We start from the raw sequence: 19,999 nt of genomic DNA on the forward strand, positions 1-19,999 counted from the left end.
TTAGAGTTGGAATACTAGTTACCTACACAGTAGAGTGCATAATTTGGAGGGAAAAACAAGGAGGTATCTGGAATACTGGTAATATTCTTTCTTGACTTGGTGGCTACGTGGAAGTGTTCATGTGATAAATGGTTTGCACACTTATGAATTAAGCATATTTCTACATGTATGTTACATTTCAATAAAAATGTTTTAAAACACATACACACATGGTATTATTACACTGTATTCTATTATATTTTACACAGTAGAAATGACTTTGGCATTACACTGATAGGATGAACATGCAGAGAACTTACAACCCAGCAACCTCACGCTCCTGGAAAAACTTATCAGTGCTCCAGAGGGCATGTACACCTTACAGCAGCACTGTTCATAATTGGGAAAAATGAGAAAATCCAACTATTCATTAGCAGTTCACAGCATAATAGTGGGATAACAATAAAAGGATCAGAGTCCGGACATGAAAATGAAACTATGGTTACATTCATCAGCATGACTCTCTCTCACACTCCTCCTCCTACTTAATCTGGCCGCCATTACATTTCACTTGAATTCTGCAATGGCCTTCTACCTGGTTTCTGTTCGTATCTCTTCCCTCTTTAGCCTATCAACCCAGAAGCCACTGTGATCCTTTTGAAAACTGAAATTGGATAGCTGCCACTCTTCTGTTCAAGATCTAGTTAACCAGCCAGGCGCCCCTGTGAACAGCCTCTGATACAGCTCTGACTTCATCACCTTCTACGATGCCCAAGCTTGCCTCACCCCACACCAGCCTCTCTGCTGCTGCATGGCTGCCCCAAGCACAGTTCTTCTTTGTGGCCTTTGAGCTGCCAAGGGTGCTTTTCCCCAGACTAATGGCACATGCATGCAACTCCCTGACATCTCTGCTTAAATGGAAGGCTTTCCCTACCCACCTTGTATTCCTTCAACCCACATGCTCCCTCTCATCACCATGGTTGTTTCCATTGCATTTACCACCATCTGATACACAGTATATTTACTAGTTTATCAGGTGCCCCACCCCAAATACAGGGTAAGCACCACCAGGGCAAAAATCTAGAATCACTGCTGAAGACCACAAAACAGTGCCTGTGCCTGGCATCAAGGAGGTATAAGCTCCACAGCCAGACAACAGGGTTCAAAGGCAAACACTGCTACCAGCTAACAGGCTGGTAGCAAACCTCAACTTTCTTGCCTGATACCCCATATGCAAAACAAAGTTGCTGACGAGATCTGTCCTTGAGCTTTTGTGAAAACTAATACATCTCTATCAGTAAATTGAGAAAATATCAAGATATAACAAAAAGTTGAAATACAATGTAAAAGGTTGGTTTAACCAAATGAAAAAACCTATATCCCACAATTAAAAGTAGACATGTTATACACACACGTTTAGGTACTACTTATAAAACTCACCAATGACCAGGTGCATGGGCTTCAGGCAGCATCTAGCTGGGTGTAGAAATCCCTGCCACCAATAAATAGATAGAAAAGCAAGTCGGGTGTGGTGGCTCATGCCTGTATTCTCAGCTACTTGGGAGACTGAGGCAGGAAGATCATTTGAGCCCAGGAGTTTGAATGTAGCCAACACAGGGAGACCCCTATCTTGAAATAAATAAATTTAAAAGAAAAACAATGAAAAATCCATAGCAGCTTAAACCAATAATCAGTTTTATTTTTTCTCGTGTGATAGAAGTCTGGAAGTAACAAGTCCAGGGCTGGTGTAAACACTCACAGGACCCAGAGGGGAGGCCAGGGTCACTGTGGGCTTTCTGTAGCCACTTCTTTAGACCCTGACTTTCATCCGCACGGTCATAAGGTGGATCTTCCAACACTACGTACTGGATCTCCTTGCAAGGTGAAAAGTAGGGGGTAAAGCTAAGAACAAAACACACAGGGAAGAATTCAGGTTTAGGAACGACCCCTGTTCAAGAGCTTTCTCAGAAGCCCACGTGGTGACATCTGCTGATTTGTCAATGGCCAGGGCTGTGGGACATGGATGGTACTAGTTGCAAGAAAACCTGTAAGAGGTTTTTAAAAATAGCACACCTTACTAATCTGAAAGAACCTGGATTCTCTTGGTATTGCAAGACGATAGTGAATATTGGGGAAGCCACTAGAAGTATCTGTCATTCTTGCCTGTAATCCTAGCACTTTGGGAGGTTGAGGTAGGTGGATCACCTGAAGTCAGGAGGTTGAGACCAGCCTGGCCAACATGATGAAACCCAGTCTCTACTAAAAATGCAAAAAACCAGCTGGGCATGGTGATGGGCACCTGTAATCCAAGCTACTCAGGAGGCTAAGGCAGAAGAATTGCTTGAACCCAGGAGGTGCAGGTTGCGGTGAGCCAAGATCGTGTCATTGTACTCCAGCCTGGGAAATAAGAGCAAAACTCAGTCTCAAAAAAATAAAAAAATAAAAAAAAAGTATCTGTCACTCTTGGCTAGATAGCAAGCTGCAAAATATCACCACTTGATGGAGACATCATGCTCTGGTCACAATGCTTGTGAATCACGTACCAGGAACAAACCGGTACTGAGAAACACCCTCATGTCACACAGATCTAAATATGCCACTGGTCAAGGAGGTTGTCCAAAACGAAATTAGGATGTTATCAAGGATGATGTTATAGTAAAAATACTATATACAAACCTTTCTTGATGAGGCTTAAGAGTTTATTTAGAAGAGTGCAACCTTAAAAATAAAGATAAAAATTTATGAGTGGGGTTGGGGGGGGTCTGTTTTCATGATTAGAGAGTAAGTGCAATCCCGTATTCACTGGAAAACCTCACTGGGAGATTTATCTCTCCCAGTGAGAATATTCACATGCACAAGTGAGGGACCATGGCTAGAATCATTTCCACATAGGAATTATCAGCACTGATTGTATTTTTAAAGTTTTGTAGAAGAAATTTCTCCTGGCATAAGTGCTCACAAGATTCATAAAAACTTAGGGGTTGCTGCAGGCAGTAACTGAGGTTTTCAACCTCAGCAACAGTGACGTTTGGGGGCATGGACTCTTTATTGTGGTGGGCTCCTATGTGCTGGAGGGGACATAGCAGCATCCCTGATGCCTTCTTACTACAAGTCAGGAGAACCTTTCCCCAGTTCTAACCACCAACAATGTCTCTAGACATTGCCAAATGATGCCCGGATAGCAAAATCGCTGCCCAGCTGAAAACCCATGCTGTAGACCAAGGGTTGGCCAGGTTTTTCTGGAGTGGGACAGATGACTGGAAGTATTTCAGACTTCGCTGGCCACAAATGTTCTCTATTGTGCACATTCTTCCTCTTTAAAGACGGAGCAGCTGTTGTTAGCTTGTAAGCCACGCGAAGACAGCTGGCCATGGTGTGTAGACCCATTCATGACCTTCCCACATTCCTTACTTCGCTCATTTCTCTCTTCAGTGTGATTTCTGTCATGAGGGAGACCAGGAGTCGAGTTTCCCCACCCACTGTGTGTAGAGATTCTCCCTAGTGTGCTTATTATTACTTATGGGCCCAGAAGGCTACAAATGGTGCTGAAGCCATTTTGGCATTAAATGCCAAGCTGGGGTTTCTCGCCTTAGTGTTTGTTAAGAGCCAAATGTACCCCGAAGGCTTCTCCATGCTACAGATGTACATTTTCACCCCCAGTGTGAGTTCTCACAAATCTCCCATAGGATGAGGACACCTCATCTTCCCAGTTTTTACAGGAATTGGATTCCTCCCAAATTATGTGGATTCTTTTGCACTCAGTAAGGTGCCAGCTCACAGAGGCTTCCTCTTACACCCATGAGGTCTGTTTCCCGTCTGAGTAATCCCGTGTCTTTAAAGCAGCTGTGCTCACTGGAGCCTTTTCCACACGGACGACACAAAGAGCTTCTCTCCCCGGTGGGTTTTCACGTGGCTCCTGAGGGATGAGTGGTCGCTGAAGGCTTTCCCGCAGACGAGGCATTCGTAGGGCTTCTCCCCGGTGTGGATCCTCCTATGCACGTTGAGGTTGGAGCCGATGCTGAAAGCTTTCCCACAGTGATCACACTCGTACGGCTTCTCCCCAGTGTGGCTTCGCATGTGTGTCTTCAGCGTGGACTGGTTCCGGAAGGCTTTGCCACACTGCCTGCACTCAACGCGCTTTTTTACAAGGTGGATGCTCATGTGCCTCCGCCGGGATAAATAATCGCCGAAGACTTTTCCGCAGGCGGCGCACTCATAGCGCCTCTCCTGTGTGTGTATCTTCCGGTGTGCTGTGAGGTTTGAGCTCGCGCTGAAGGCTTTTCCACAGAGGTCACACCCGTAGGGTTTCTCTCCGGTGTGAGAGTTCATGTGAGTCTTAAGGATAGACTGGTTTCGGAAAGTTTTCCCACACTGCCGGCATTCCACGGGTTTCTTGACAATGTGAATTCTCATGTGTTTCCTCCGGGACACAAGATCGCCAAAGGACTTCCCACATTCTTTACATTCGTAGGTCTTCTCCACCATGTGGTTCTTCTTGTGCAAATTAAAGTTCGACTTCCAGCGGAAGGCTTTGCCGCACTGCGTGCACTCGTAGGGCTTCTCCCCGGTGTGGTTCCTCACGTGCTCTTTGAGGTGGGAGGGGTGCTGGAAGGCTTTCCCACAGTCGTGACACTCGTAGGGCCTCTCTCCGGTGTGCGTTCTCTTGTGCGCGATGAGGTGGCAGCTCCGGCCATACGCCTTCCCGCACTGATCACACTTGTACGGCCTCTCACCGGTGTGAACCCTCATGTGGATTTTCAGGGCCGAGAGGGTCCGGAATGCGTTTCCACACTGGCTGCAGTCAAAGGGCTTCTCTTTGAGGTGAGTCCTTGCATGGCTCCTGAGGGCGGAAGGGTCGTTGAAGGCTTTCCCGCAGTCGCTGCACTCGTAGGGCTTCTCCCCGGTGTGGATTCTCCGGTGCCGCGTGAGGGATGCGCTCGTAGTGAAGGCTTTTTGGCACTGATGACACTCGTGCATTTTTCTCCCGTCGTAAATGCTCACGTGCTGAGTGAGGTGCGGCCTGCCCTTGAACGCTACCCCGAAGTCGCGGCGGTGATAGGGCCTCTTGCCAGCGTGCCTTCCCATTGGCTGAGTAAGATGAGTGCCCATGCCGAAGACTTCGAACAAGTGAGCGTATTCAGTGGGCTTCTCTCCAAGACCGGCTCTTTCCTGTTGGTTAAGACATGTGTGCTGACTAAGGCAATTCTCCCATTCATTGCAACCCTAAGCATCATCCCCACATGACTGCTGTGAACAGATAGAAGCACATTATTATGACTAGAGGTGTCATCATTGGTAGTGCAGAAGTGCTGTCCCTGCCCCGTTTGAGCTCCATCAAAGACAACAGGTGAATGCCAGGCCACAAGGCTCCACCTGTGTTACTTTTTCAAAGCTTTTTGCATATAGCATTTCTTCACTGTTTAAAACTGATTTCAAGCCTGTAATCCCAGAACTTCGGGAGGCCATGGTGGGTGGATCACCTGAGGTCAGGAGCTCAAGACCAGCCTGGCTAACATGGTGAAACCCCATCTTTACTAAAAATTAGCTGGGCGTGGTGGTGCACGCCTGTAATCCCAGCTACTTGGGAGGATGGGACAGGAGAATCACTTGAGCCTGGCAGATGGAGGTTGTTGCAATGAGCTGAGATTGTGTCATTGCACACCAGCCTGGGGGACAAGAACAAGGGTCTTTCTCAAAAAAACACACTGAATTGAGGCTGGGCATGGTGGGTCAAGCCTGTAATCCCAGCACTTTGGGAGGCCAAGGTGGGTGGATCACTTGAGCCCAGGAGTTTGAGACCAGCCTAGTCAACATGGTGAAATCCTATCTCTACAAAAAATAGAAAAAATTAGCCAAGTGTGGTGGCACATGCCAACAGTACCAGCTGCTCAGGAGGCTGAAGTGGGAGGATGGCTTGAGTCTAGGGGGCAGAGGTTGCAGTGAGCCAAGATGGTGCCACTGCACTCCAGCCTGGGCAACGAGACTCTGTCTCCCAAAAAAATAAATAAACACCACCAAAACTGAATTGATAAGTCAGTGTAAAACATAAATATAAAATAAAACTGCACTGAGCCCCAACACTCAATATCTGAGACACAGCTAAAAAATCTTTACCCAGAGACACTCTAGGTGAATTAGTCTGAGGTTAGATTTAGGTTTCCTCCAACTTGGTAATACCCAGTGTCTCTGAAACACAGCTTCCTCTGAGGGAAACTGCTTGCCCTGGTGTTTGAACTGCTTTCTCTAAGCTAAGCTGCCCCAGTCTTCTTGGATGTGGCAGGAAGATCCAGAATCATCATAAGGAAATCTTACCATTGTCACACCACTGGGTGTTTCCTTCCCAAAAATATCTTCCATAAGAAGTGACCACTTGGTTTTAGATGGAGTCTCCCAATCTAAAACAAATTGGAAAGTATTAATTTGTTGGAAAAGGACAATGGTGGGATGATGGTGATAATGACAGGCAGATTTCTTGACAGATCCTAAGGCTATGTAAGGAAAAGTGGGGCAAAAGCAATTGTTAAAAAATCTGGTCGTGTGAGATACATGGCAATGCCAGGTAGAAATTTATGTCAATTCAGGCTGGGTATGGTGGCTCACACCTGTAATCCCAGCACTTTGGGAGGCTAAGGTGGGCGGATCACTTGAGCTCAGGAGTTCAAGACCAGCCTGGCCAACATGATGAAGCCATCTCTGCTAATAATGCAAAAATTAGTTGGACATGTGGCGCACACCTGTAATTCCAGCTACTTGGGAGGCCGAGGCATGAGAATCGCTGAACCCAGGAAGCAGAGGTTTCAGTGAGCCAAGATCACACCACTGCACTCTAGCCTGGGCGACGGGAGCGAGACTCTGTCTCAGAAAGAGGATGATAGGAACATCAAGTATGAAAGAATGGGACAAACAGCTCAGTAAAGAGAATGCGAAAGTCAAAGATGAAGGAGTGTGCTGACCAAAAGATTTGTCAGAGAACGGGTGGGCAAAAAGAGGGAAAGAGCATTTCTCGATTTCTCTGGGTGACATTCCCTAACCACCCTCCCTACACCCCAATCACAGAATAGAGGTGGAGTCACAGCACTGCTCTTCGCCTGGGGCTTGCTCACCTGCACAAGCGCCCTGGTGTGTGCCCCTCTCCTCTGTCCTTGGCTCCTCCTCCTGCTCCAAGTGTGAGATGAGGCTGGGTTTGCCGACCTGATACCCTACACTCATGGGAAAGACACAGGTTGAGGGAGGGCCATGCAGAAGGCCCTTCCATTAGCCTGGGCTCAGCGTTCTCAAGGTGGACAAGTCTGACTCAGCAGCAGCAACATGATGATGCCAACATTTCTAAGGGACACAGTAAAAGTTTTTGATTGACAGAAAACAAAACTACAGGCCAGGCATGGTGGCTTGTGCCTGTGGCCAGGAGTTCAAGATCAATCTGGGCAACATAGTGAGACCCCTTCATTACCAGGAGTAAATAAAAGAAAACGAAATAGGAAATAAGATCACAAATACCCACACACTGACCCTCCAAAAGAATGGAGATTTTGTATCTCAAAAGCCCATGCCCAAGCTCAGACACATACCAGAGAACCCCCAAGGTCCTTGTGATGGATGGGCCTCAATACCCAGGAGAGGCCCCATGAACATGGGTGCCAGGGCTGCTTGTTCACAGCTGTGTTCTGAACCCCTGCATAGTTCCTGGTCACAGGACATACTCAAACAAAAACATCGAATTCATGAATAAATAAGAGAAGGAATGACGCCGGCCTTACCCAGCGAAGTGAGGTTGCTGTAGTTCTCCAGCATTACATCTTTGTACAGCTTTCTCTGAGAAGAATCCAGCAGGGGCCACTCCTTTTCAGTAAAGTCCACAGCGACATCTTGGAAAGTCACTGATTCCTGGAATGCCACACAAACTTGGGGTCAGCGAGGAACCGGCCGAACGGTGTTCACGGTAAGATGGCTGAGGCTGAAGACCCGGCATGAGACCCAGTGCAGGATTTCCAGATGGCCTGCTAGAGATCTCAGCATTTCCTCCAGGTGCCAGTCCTCAGACATCGTCTCTCCCTGATGAGGCCATCTTGTCCTGTCCGTCACTTCAAATGCCACCCTGACAAGAGACTACTCTCCCTCCACTTCCAGCCTACTCTGAGAGCTTTTCACTTTATTTCCCCCTAGTCTCTGGGGTTGAGCATGGGCCTGAGCATTTTGCAAGCATGAGGGAAACAGGTGCTATATAAATCACTTCCCCTAACTTCCCCAATACCAGGACAGTCCCAATATTCCTTGGCTCTCTCTCAGGCCCCGTTCTGGCATCCATTTGCTGAGATGAAGCTTGGAAAGAATTCCAGCATGCACGGGTGAGGGTGTTCTAGGAAGTGCCTCTCTTGATCTAGGGGCCTGGAGATCTTAGCGCACCTGGGAACCAACACTGGGTGTGTGAGGCTCCAGACCGCTGCATGCGAACAGGTCCAAATTCTGGGGACAGGAACAGTCTTTTGGAGAAAGAGGAAATTCTGACTCCTGGAGATAGGTGGAGTCCCGGGTGGACATGGCTGGAGGAGAAAAGAGGGTTCATGAGAATCAGAGCCTGCTCCTGCCTCATAATCACAAAACCTGCAAACCAGGAAACTGCTCCACACTGAATCTGAGTGTTCACATCTTCAGTCGTCTCTCTCCCTATCTCTCTTGCACACATCACTTTTGTAACAAGTCAGAACAGCCCTGTTCCACTAAAAACAGAAAGAGAGTGGCAGGCTACATACTCATAAGAAGTGACATAGACCCAACCTATGAGTGAAGAAATGCAAGTTCTGAGAGGTAGAGTTGTGACCTTGCTGAAGTTGACCAAAATAATAAATGGGATAATGCAGGGTTACCCATTACCTGCACCCTCTTCATGAATCAATGACACGGACACTCCCCCCCTCCCCAATCCACCAAGACCCTCACCAAACACAGTCACTGGGGTGGCTGCTGGGGTTCTGCTCCTACCCCTTTTCCACTCAGCCATCCTCTCCCAGAAGCCCTCTGCAGTGCACATATCTTTTACCCCACCAAGTGGCAGGGGCTGCTTAACACTCACTTTCCCAGGGCATGCACTGACCCAAGAACTTACCAAGTGTTGAGGACAGAGCTGCCATCCTCAAAGAATGACAGTCAGTTTGCCTGAACAGGGCACTGGGACAACTAGAAAGCTACTCTCTTGCTCTCACGGGCCTCTCCAAGTCGGCATCTGTAGCGAAGGAAAGAACACCAGGAGTAGTCCAAGGCTGTCTGCCTCTCCCACTCACTGAAGAAAAATCCAAGTTTTGTCTTTTGGCATTTCCTCTTCTGAGCAGCAAGGTCTGGCTGATCCTGGACTTTTATCTTTCTTAGGTAAATTCTCTCAGCAATGTGGTGGGGGCATAGCCCGTGATCTGCTATAAGTGGATTCAGAATTACTCTTCCTAAGTGATTTGCCACCAAGCACAACTGTGTTCAACCCCCTCACTCATTAAACACTCTGGTCCTAGACTTCTGCTCTTCCTTCACCTTCAAGGCCTGCGATCATTAAGGATGGCTCTATTCATGAAGATGGTCCACCCAGGCCTAACCATGAGTTCCAACCTCCAATGCCCTTTGTACCCACATTCCACACCAATATACACATCCTTGGGCCACAGCCTGGACTGCATCATCACTAGAATCAGCCTCCCCTCACAGGCAATGATTTGGAAATCTGCTCTCTGGGCAAAATCTCCGACACAGCCTTCTTCTCACATCAGCTCTCCCACTTTAGAGATTCACGGCCACCTGTGCTTCTGCCAACTTGCTCCCTAATGGCCCCCTCCCCTGCTCACTGAATTTGAATTAAAAAATCTTTTGGCATGAATCAGACACTAATAAATTAATAGAGAACAGCGGAAGTGAGCTATGATCATGCACTCCAGCCTGGGCAATAGAGTGAGATCCTGTCTCTAAAAACAAAAAAAGAAAAAGAAAAAAGGAAAATGAACAGTGAACCAGAGATTGTGAAAAAAGAAATGCAATGCATACACCTGAAAAAGAATTCATATTCGGATTATATAAAGAACTCCTACATAAGAGTGCAAAAGGCTTATTCAAAAAAAGAAACAAGTAGAACTCCTTCAAAACAGAAAGAAAAAAAGAACATCAACCCAACAAAAAGGGCAAAAGACTTTAAATAAATAGACATTTCGCAAAATGTAAGTAACCAATAAGAATCACATCCAGTGGTGCTCAACATCATAGTCATCAGAAATATGCAAATTAAGACTAGAGCAGCCAAAATAAAAAAGACTACCAATACTAAATACTGCTGAGTTTGGGGCAATCTCACATATACTGATGGTGGGAGTGTGAAATAGTTCTACTACTTTCAAAAACACTTCGGCAGTTTTTAACAAGCACACCGACCATCTGACTCAACAATTCTGCTCCTAGATATTTACATAAGAGAAATTTTAAACAATTTATATCCACAAAGACTCATATAAAAATGCCTGTAGCAGTCTGATTCCTCATAGCTAAACGCTGTAAACAATCTAAACCTTTATCAACCAGAGAATGGATATACATATAAATTGTGATATGTTTACAGAATGAAATACTACTCAGCAATAAAAAGAAACTATGCAGACATGCAACATGGAGAAATCCCTACGATGCTGGCCAAAAGAAGCTGGACACATAGGAAACACTCTGCTTCCACCAATATGATGTCCATGAATAGGTGAAACTTATTTATAGAGCTGGAAAAAAAAAAAAAGGTTGCTTCAATGGAGGATCACAAGACAGGGACAGACTGAAAGAGGCAAAGGGAACTTTCTGGGGTGACAGAAATTCTGTTATTTATTTTCAGCTAATGGAAATTTTATTTATTTATTTATTTATTTATTTGAGACGGAGTTTTGGTCTTGTCGCCCAGGCTGGAGTGCAGTGATGTGATCTCGGCTCACTGCAACCTCCAACTCCTGGGTTCAAGCCTGATGCCTCAGGCTCCCAAGTAGCTGGGATTACAGGCACTCACCACCACGCCCAGCTAATTTTGTATTTTTGATAAAAAAAAAAATTTAGCCGGGTGTGGCGGTGCACACTTGCAGTTTCCAAAGCTGCTTGGGAGGCTGAGGAAAGAGGATCACTTGAACCAGGAAGTCAAGGCTGCAGTGAGCCGGGATTGTGCCTCCGCACCTCAGGCTCGGCCACAGAGTAAGATCCTGTCAGAGAAGGAAAGGAAAAGGAAGGAAAGGAGAAAGAGAAAGAAAAAGAAAAGGAGAAAGAGAAAGAGACAGGGAGAGAGAGAGAAAGAAAGAAAATCAACTTTTTAAAAAGGATCAATGAATTACACCTCCCATATAACTCTGAATCATTTAACTTTCTCCAATTCAACAGCCAAGAGAACCAGGATAATATATGCTGGACCATAAAAAAAAAACTTTCAATACATTTCAAAGGACAGCAAATGTATTAAATTGAAACCAGAACATTAAGGAATCTAGAAAATTTCTAAATATTTAGAAATTAAACACAAAAAAACTGTATGTAAAAGATGGAACAAGGTAAATTTAATAAATATTTTGTGCCACATGAAAAAGAAACCAACTTGTGAGATGAGGTTAAACCCATTCTCAGGAGGAAATAATGTTTAAGTGTCTACATTTAAAAGTGGACAGGTTCTCTTTCAACCATGCAAGCATACAGGGAGAAGGCAGTTGTCTCCAAGCAAGAAAGAGAGCCTCTACCAGAAGTCAAACCAGCCAGCACCTTCATCTTGGAGTTATCAGACTTCAGAATGGTGAGAAATAAATTTCTATTGTCTAAGCCTGAAAACAAACGTATAAAAAACCAAACAGGTGCAGCAAAACCCAATAAACTATGCTTATATATAAAAAAATCAAATTACACCCAAATTAGGGTTATCCAGGATAGACCACAAGTTAGGCTATAAACAATTATTAACAAATTTTAAAGGAATGAAATCACACAAAGTATATTCTCTCCATGAATAAAACTAAAAATCAGTTCGATCAGTAGCGGGAGCAGAGAGCGGACCCCAGAGAGCCCTGAGCAGTCCCACCGCCGCCGCCGGCCTAGTTACCATCACATCCCGGGAGGAGCCGTAGCTGCCGCAGCTGGCCCCAGTCACCATCACCGCAACCATGAGCAGCGAGGCCGAGACCCAGCAGCCGCCCGCCGCCCCCACCCTCAGCGCCTCCGACACCAAGCCCGGCACTACGGGCAGCGGCGCAGGGAGCGGTGGCCCTGGCGGCCTCACATCGGCGCCGCCTGCCGGCGGGGACAAGATCATCACAACAAACCTTTTGGGAACAGTAAAATGGTTCAATGTAAGGAACGGATATGGTTTCACCAACAGGAATGACACCAAGGAAGATGTATTTATACACCAGACTGCCATAAACAAGAATAACCCCAGGAAGTACCTTCGCAGTGTAGGAGATGGAGAGACTGTGGAGTTTGATGTTGTTGAAGGAGAAAAGGGTGCGGAGGCAGCAAATGTTATAGGTGCCGGTGGCCTTCCAGTTCAAGGCAGTAAATACGCAGCAGACCGTAACCATTATAGACGCTATCCACGTCGTAGGGGTCCTCCACGCAATTACCAGCAAAATTACCAGAATAGTGAGAGTAGGGAAAAGATCGAGGGATCAGAGAGTGCTCCCGAAGGCCAGGCCCAACAACGCCGGCCCTACCGCAGGCGAAGGTTCCCACCTTCCTACATGCGGAGACCCTATGGGCGTCGATCACAATATTCCAACCCTCCTGTGCAGGGAGAAGTGATGGAGGGTGCTGACAAACCAGGGTGCAGGAGAACAAGGTAGACCAGTGAGGCCGAATATGTATCAGGGATATAGACCACGATTCCGCAGGGGCCCTCCTCGCCAAAGACAGCCTAGAGAGGACGGCAATGAAGAAGATAAAGAAAATCAAGGAGATGAGACCCAAGGTCAGCAGCCACCTCAACGTCGGTACCGCTGCAACTTCAATTACCTATGCAGACGCCCAGAAAACCCTGAACCACAAGATGGCAAAGAGACAAAAGCAGCCGACCCACCAGCTGAAAATTCGTCCGCTCCCGAGGCTGAGCAGGGCGGGGCTGAGTAAATGCCAGCTTACCATCTCTACCATCATCCGGTTTAGTCATCCAACAAGAAGAAATAAGAAATTCCAGCAATAAGAAATGAACAAAAGATTGGAGCTGAAGACCTTAAGTGCTGGCTTTTGCCCGTTGACCAGATAAATAGAACTATCTGCATTATCTATGCAGCATGGGGTTTTTATTATTTTTACCTAAAGATGTCTCTTTTTGGTAATAACAAACGTGTTTTTTAAAAAAGCCTGGTTTTTCTCAATACGCCTTTAAAGGTTTTTAAATTGTTTCATATCTGGTCAAGTTGAGATTTTTAAGAACTTCATTTTTAATTTGTAATAAAATATTACAACTTGATTTTTTCAAAAAAGTCAACAAACTGCAAGCACCTGTTAATAAAGGTCTTAAATAATTGTCTTTGTGTAAAAAAAAAAAAAAAAAAAAACTAAAAATCAATAGAAGAAAAATTGGAAAACTCACAAATATATAGAAATTAAACAACATGCTCTTAACCAATGGGACAAAGAAATCACTATAGAAATTAGAAAATACTTTTAGACAAATGAAAACACATCCAAACTTATGGGAAGTGGCAAAAGTAGCTCTCAGAGGAAAACGTACAGCTGTAAATTCCTACATTAAAAGAAGAAAGCTCTCAATCAGAAATCTACCTTGACACATTAAAGAACTAAAAAAGAGCAAACTAAACCCAGGGAAAGTAAAAAATAAAGAAACATTAAAGCAGAGATAAATGAAATCGAGACTAGAAGGAGAATTAATGAAAACAAAAGCTGGTTATTTCAAAAAGATCAACAAATTGACAAAGTACAGCTAGAATTACTAATAAAAAGAGAAGATGCAAGTAACTAAAATCAGAAGTGGAGCTGGGACGTTACTACTGCTCTTATGGAAACTGGAAGGGCTGTAAGAGAATGCCGTGAACAGCTGTACACCAACACAGGAGATCATGGAGACTGGCAGTTCCCAACCAGTTTGGCACCTGAGACCGGTGTCATGGAAGACAATTTTTCCATGGACGGTAAGATGAGGGGGGATGGTTTTGGGATGATTCGAGTACATTACATTTATTGTGTACCTTATTTCTATTAATACTACATTATAATATAAAGTGAAATAGGACAGGTGCAGTGGCTCACGCCTGTAATCCCAGCACTTTGGGAGGCCGAGGTGGGTGGATCATGAGGTTAAGAGTTTGAGACCAGCTTGACCAACATGCTGAAATCCCGTCTCTACTAAAAATACAAAAATTGGCTGGGCGTGGTGGCACGCACCTGTAATCCCAGCTACTCGGGAGGCTGAGAATCGCTTGAACCCGGGAGGCAGAGGTTGCAGTGAGCTGAATGCCACTGCACTCCAACCTGGGCAACAGAGCGAGACTCTGTCTCAAAAAACATATATATAATTACTATATATAGTAATTATTTTACTATATATACATAAATTACTATATATAGTAATTATTTTACTATGGTAAAATAGTACAGTAAAATAATTATACAACTTACCATAATGTAGAATCAGTGGAAGCCCTGAGCTTGTTTTGGGAGGCAATGACAGGTCATCAGGCATTAGATTCTCATAAGGAGTGTACAACCTAGATCCCTCACATGCGCAGTGCACAATAGGGTTTGCACTCCTATGACAATCGAATGCCGCTGCCGATCTGACAGGAGGTGGAAGTCAGGTGGTAATTTGAGTGATGGGGAGCCACTGTAAACAGAGATGAAGCTTCACTTGCCCACCCTCTGCTCGCCTCCTGCTGCGCAGCCTGGTATGTGGCCCAGGGGCTGGGGACCACTGCTCTAGATGTAACAGATTCCTTGAGACATACCCAAAGAGACTCTGGAAGAAAAAGAAAATTGAGAGACCTATAACAAGAGACTGAGTGGTCATCAAAAGCCATTAAACAATAAAAAGTTTAGGACCAAATGGCTTCATTGGTGAAGCCTACCAAACATTTAGAAATAATATCAAGAAAGTGAATGAGACACAGAATGGTAGAAAGTATTTGGAAATCATGTATGTGATAGGGATTTAATGCCATTATAAACTCAACAACAAAAAGACAACCCAATATAAAAGTGGGCAGGGGACTTGAACAGAACAGACATTTCTCCAAATATATACAAATGTACTGTAAACACATGAAAAGATGATTAACAACATCAGTCATTAAGGAAATAACATCAAAACCACAATAAATTAGCTAGGGATGGTGGCCCACACCTCGGGAGGGGATTTAATTTGCTTCTTATGAACATGTCTCCTTTCTGCACTTTCCACTGCGACTCTCTTAACGGCACTGAGTTAAGAAGAACAGTGACACTGCTACTGTAACATCTGACTCAGGTCAATTATAAATATTACCACTTTTAAACATTACAAGGCTTATAACTATCTTTTTTTTTTTTTTTGAGGTGAAGTCTCTCCTTTGATGCAAGCCCATGGTTCTGCCCATTCCCCTCCCAAGAGCGTTCATCAAAACTCAGTTTTCTCATCTGGAAATTGAAGTCTCTGACACTGGGCTAGGTATGGAACTCTATAGGCTCAGTAAATAAACATTCACTCTAAAATGCCATTATCATTAAAATAAAATGACCGCTGACGATTTCACAATTACTTTACAGAACTGTTCAACGATAGTGGGTTCCACTCTTTGCTCCCTGGCACCTGCCCCACCCAGCATGACGCAGAGTGAAAGGCAGCCAACTGGCTACTTAGTATCCTCACTGCAACAGCCAACAAGACCCCACACTAAGCCCCTACAGCTGTGCTGCCACCAGCCTCCCTATGTTGATGGCAGCTCCAGCCTCCCCGGGGCTCAAGCCAAAAGCCTTGCTCATCATCACCTTCGACTCACCTCTTTCTCTTCCATACTCCACGTCTGCATCGCCAGCAAACCCTGCCTTATCTTTAAAACTTAATCCAAAACTGAGTGCTTCTCACCATCTACATTGCCACTGCCTTGGCATAAGGCATTGCTTCTCTTCTAGAACATTCCAACCACTTCCTAACTGGTTTCCCGGCTGCTGTCCCTGACTTCCCTTAGCTTCTATGACAGCCATAACTTTATGGGTAAAATGTAGATCACATCACTCCTCTGCTCAAGATCCTCTGATGGTGTCCCATCTCACTCAGACCAAGGGCCCAGGTCCCTGTCACCTCACCCATGACTCCCTCTGCCACTGGTCCCCTCATCCAAGTCACTTTAGCCTTGCTGATGTGCATCAGGCCTCACCGGCCATGCTCCCACCTCAGGGTCTCTGACTTGCTGCTCCTCTGCTTGAAACGTTTTCCCCCACATTCTCAGTGTTTGGCCCCCTCTCATCCTTCAGATCTTTATTCAACTTTAACTGTCCTGATCTGGCATTCACTGGCCACTCTTTTCTTTTGAGACTTGAGTCTCGCTCTGTTGTCCAGGCTGGAGTGCAGTGGTGCAATCTCGGCTTGCTGCAACCTCCACCTCCCGGGTTCAAGTGATTCTCCCACCTCAGCCTCCCGAGTAGCTGGGACTATAGGCGCATACCACTGTGTCCGGCTAAGTTTTTTATTTTTACTAGGGACAGGGTGTCACCATGTTGGCCCAGCTGGTCCTGAACTCCTGACCTCAGCTCATCTGCCTGCCTTAGCCACTCTTTAAAATGCAAACCCAGCTGGGCGTGGTGGCTCATGCCTGTAATCCCAGCACTTTGGGAGGCTGAGGCAGGTGGCTCATGAGGTCAGAAGATTGAGACCATCCTGGCTAACACAGTGAAACCCTGTCTCTACTAAAAATACAAAAAAATTAGCCAGACATGGTGGCATGTACGTGTAGTCCCAGCTACTTGGGAGGCTTAGGTAGGAGAATCACTTGAACACAGGAGACAGAGGTTGCAGTGGAGACTACACCACTGCACTCCAGCCTGGTGACAGAGTGAGACTCTGTCTTAAAAAAAAAAAAAAAATGCAAGCCTCTCCTTTCAATCCCAATTCCCCGCTACTTTTATTTTTTTTCCCCAAAGCACTAATCTCCAATTAATATTCTGTTTAAGTAAGATTAGGCTATATTTTACTGCAGAAACAGACAAGCCCAAATCTCAATAAAATGGTAACTCAATAAAATGGAAAGTTTATGCCTTGCTCATGTCACTTGTTAAACCCAGGCCGGTGTCGAAAGTTTTCCTGTTGTTCAGGGATGACACTTGTCTCTGAACCAACTGATACCCTTGGCCGTCTTGGTCATAGATGATTAGCAGGAAGTGGACAACTGTGCATTCTGTAATCTATATTTTGACCCTGAAGCACTCGCAGCCCATTGGCCAGAACTAGTCACATGCCCTTGCCAGCTCCAAGGATCCTGGGAAATGCAGGACGGCACAGGGAATACCGGGTAAGCATCATCTCTTTGCTCTCTCCTCCACACACACTATGTAGTAGTTTACTTGTTTTGATTTCTTGCGTGCCCAACTAGAAAACACATTATAGGTAACTAGAGGTTTTTCAAGTTCTCTGATATTTCGTTCACCTTGTCAGTGCCTTATATAAATAAGACAATAAGTAGGGAATGCAAGAATGAGTGGACGATGAGCAAACTGGTCCACATTTGCCTTCACATTGAGACAGACACCCAGGGGATGGCACCTTGGGAGGACCATAAGGAAGGGGCCTATGAAATGTAGGGGGTCTGGGATCTCCTCAGAAAGTCCTGTGAAATTAAACAGTAGCCCAGGTACTAGGACACAGCCCTATGGCTTGGCCCAAAACCCACGGGCCAACATCCACCACCACTCTCCATGAGGGACAAGCTGTCGAGAGGGTTGGAGCATAGACAGTGTACCCCTATCAATTAAGGGTCTGTGAAACCTTGTTGATGTTTTGCAATGATGCAAATCAGAGCTCAGAGTGGAGCTTGTGGCCAATGTCTCACCTGAGTGATTCATCGCTTTCAGAAGTTGTCAGTGCTGGGTGATGGTGTATTAGTTAATTCTCACACTGCTATAAAGAAATACCTGAGACTGGGTAATTTATAAGAAAAGAGGTTTAATTGGCTCACAGTTGTGCAGGCTGTACAGGAAGCATAGTGGTATCTGCTCCTGGGGAGGCCCTCAGGAAGCTTCCAATCACAGCAGAAGGCAAAAAGGAAGCAGGCAAGGCACACAGTGAAGAAGTGAGAGAGCAAGGGTGGAAGGTGGGGAGGTGCCACACACTTTTTAAATGACTGGATCTCAGGAGAACTCAGTCACTGTCATGAGGACAGTACCAAGGGGGATGGGGCTAGGCCATTCATGCGAAATCCACCCCCATAATCCAATCACTTCCCACCAGGCCCCACCTCCAACATTGGGAATTACATTTCCATATGAGATTTGGGCGGAGATATACATCCAAACCATATCAGAGGGTCTCAGAGAACAGGTGGCCTGGAAAACAAATGCAGCAGGAAGATTTCAGCATCTAAGAGACCCAGCAGGATGTGGAGCAGGGAGTCTAGAGCAGGTGTAGGATCTATGAACTCACAGGCGTTCTGCCCTGTTTCGACATGATACATGAAACAAAACCAGGATCATCGGAACGCTGTCACCATGGATAAGTTAGAATGGACAGATTAATTTTTCAGAGCTGTTGAGGCTGCTTAATTTCTTTTAATTTTCTTAGCAGCATGGTGAAAGCAGTTCTATTTTTCTACTTCTACAAATCTTACTCTATTTTCATTGGGATCTGTTTTTCTCCTCACCAGGGCCAGGACAGGGATGAGGCAACTGAGGCAGCTAGACAACAGTGTAGTATTTAAGGAGGCATTTCCGATGTCCAACAAGCACAAACGAGGCTGGCTCAGAGCGAGTGGCTGCTCCCTGGCCCTGCACTCACAAACCTCACCGTCGCCCTAGCCCTGCTCCTCAGTTTTAGATCTGCCTCCTCCACAAGTTTGTGGTCCAAAACAAATGTTGCCCAAAACTGTTCCATAAGGAGCTCTCTTGGGACCATAATTCTCCCAATATTTGATTTTAACCCCATGTTCAACTTAATCACAGTGTCCCAGGATATTCAGAATTTGCAGATGTAAATATTATAGAGAGAAGAAGTCTTTTGTTACTTTTACTGACTGGTATTTCTGCCCTTGCTATTTCTACCACTGTCGATTCACGTAAACATGGGCCAGGCACAGTGGCTCATGTCTGTAATCCCAGCACTTTGGGAGGCTGAGGTGGGCAGATCATTTGCGGTCAGGAGTTCAAGAACAGCCTGGCCAACATGGTGAAACCCCGTCTCTACTAAAAATACAAAAAAATTAGCTGGGCATGGTGGTGCACCCCTGTAGTCCCAGTTACTTGGGAGGCTGAGGTGGGAGGATCAGTTGAACCCTAGAGGCAGAGGTTGCAGTAAGCCAAGATCAAGCTACTGCATTTCCAGCCTGGGTGACAGGATGAGAATTTGTCTCAAAACACACACAGACATACACACACACACACAATATGGAGAGAGACAGAGAAGGCAACAAAGGGTGTGAAAACATCATAGGCCATTTTCTTGGTCCGGAAAGGTGTTACACTAGTAAATAAAAAATATACCCTTCCTTTCAACCAACTAGATGAGATGCCCCGGGGGTAGAGAGCAGGGTAAGATTTCTGTTTCCAACAAGAAACTTAGGTGCCCCAAATAAACCTTCCACACATACTATTTCAAATGCAGCACAAAGTACCAACAGATGATAGCTTTCAAATTCATGAGCTGGCAAGAAATTAACATTAAGAAAATTAAAAATTTATGATTTCTGGGCCGGGCGCGGTGGCTCAAGCCTGTAATCCCAGCACTGTGGGAGGCCGAGGCAGGTGGATCACGAGGTCAAGAGATCGAGACCATCCTGGTCAACATGGTGAAACCCCGTCTCTACTAAAAATACAAAAAATTAGCTGGGCATGGTGGCGC

At 45.6% G+C, this 19,999-nt stretch overlaps 1 protein-coding gene and 1 pseudogene across 3 annotated transcripts in view; one reads left to right on the top strand and one right to left on the bottom strand.

The window, feature by feature from the left end:
• Positions 1 to 2,656: 2,656 nt before the first annotated feature.
• ZNF317 (zinc finger protein 317) overlaps positions 2,657 to 19,999 on the bottom strand; it is a 22,874-nt gene continuing 5,531 nt past the window's right edge. Inside the window, exons 2-8 of one of the 2 annotated variants that reach the window (XM_017500067.1) lie at positions 14,599 to 14,803; positions 9,083 to 9,199; positions 8,383 to 8,519; positions 7,737 to 7,863; positions 7,083 to 7,178; positions 6,292 to 6,374; positions 2,657 to 5,148 (exon numbers count right to left, since the gene is read on the bottom strand). In XM_017500067.1, the coding sequence (XP_017355556.1) occupies positions 3,829 to 5,148; positions 6,292 to 6,374; positions 7,083 to 7,178; positions 7,737 to 7,863; positions 8,383 to 8,519; positions 9,083 to 9,107 (1,788 nt within the window). In that variant the 5' untranslated portion in view covers positions 9,108 to 9,199; positions 14,599 to 14,803 and the 3' untranslated portion in view covers positions 2,657 to 3,828. The remainder of the gene's footprint in view (positions 5,149 to 6,291; positions 6,375 to 7,082; positions 7,179 to 7,736; positions 7,864 to 8,382; positions 8,520 to 9,082; positions 9,200 to 14,598; positions 14,804 to 19,999) is intronic. The other variant, XM_017500065.1, reaches the window with a different exon arrangement.
• On the top strand, positions 11,976 to 13,489 carry LOC108283624 (annotated as a pseudogene). Its single transcript, XR_001816905.2, has one exon. The product of XR_001816905.2 is annotated as a Y-box-binding protein 1-like (transcript).

The sequence above is a fragment of the Cebus imitator genome, unplaced genomic scaffold, assembly GCF_001604975.1.
Source record: "Cebus imitator isolate Cc_AM_T3 unplaced genomic scaffold, Cebus_imitator-1.0 Scaffold263, whole genome shotgun sequence".
In the NCBI taxonomy this organism is placed as follows: Eukaryota; Metazoa; Chordata; class Mammalia; order Primates; family Cebidae; genus Cebus; species Cebus imitator.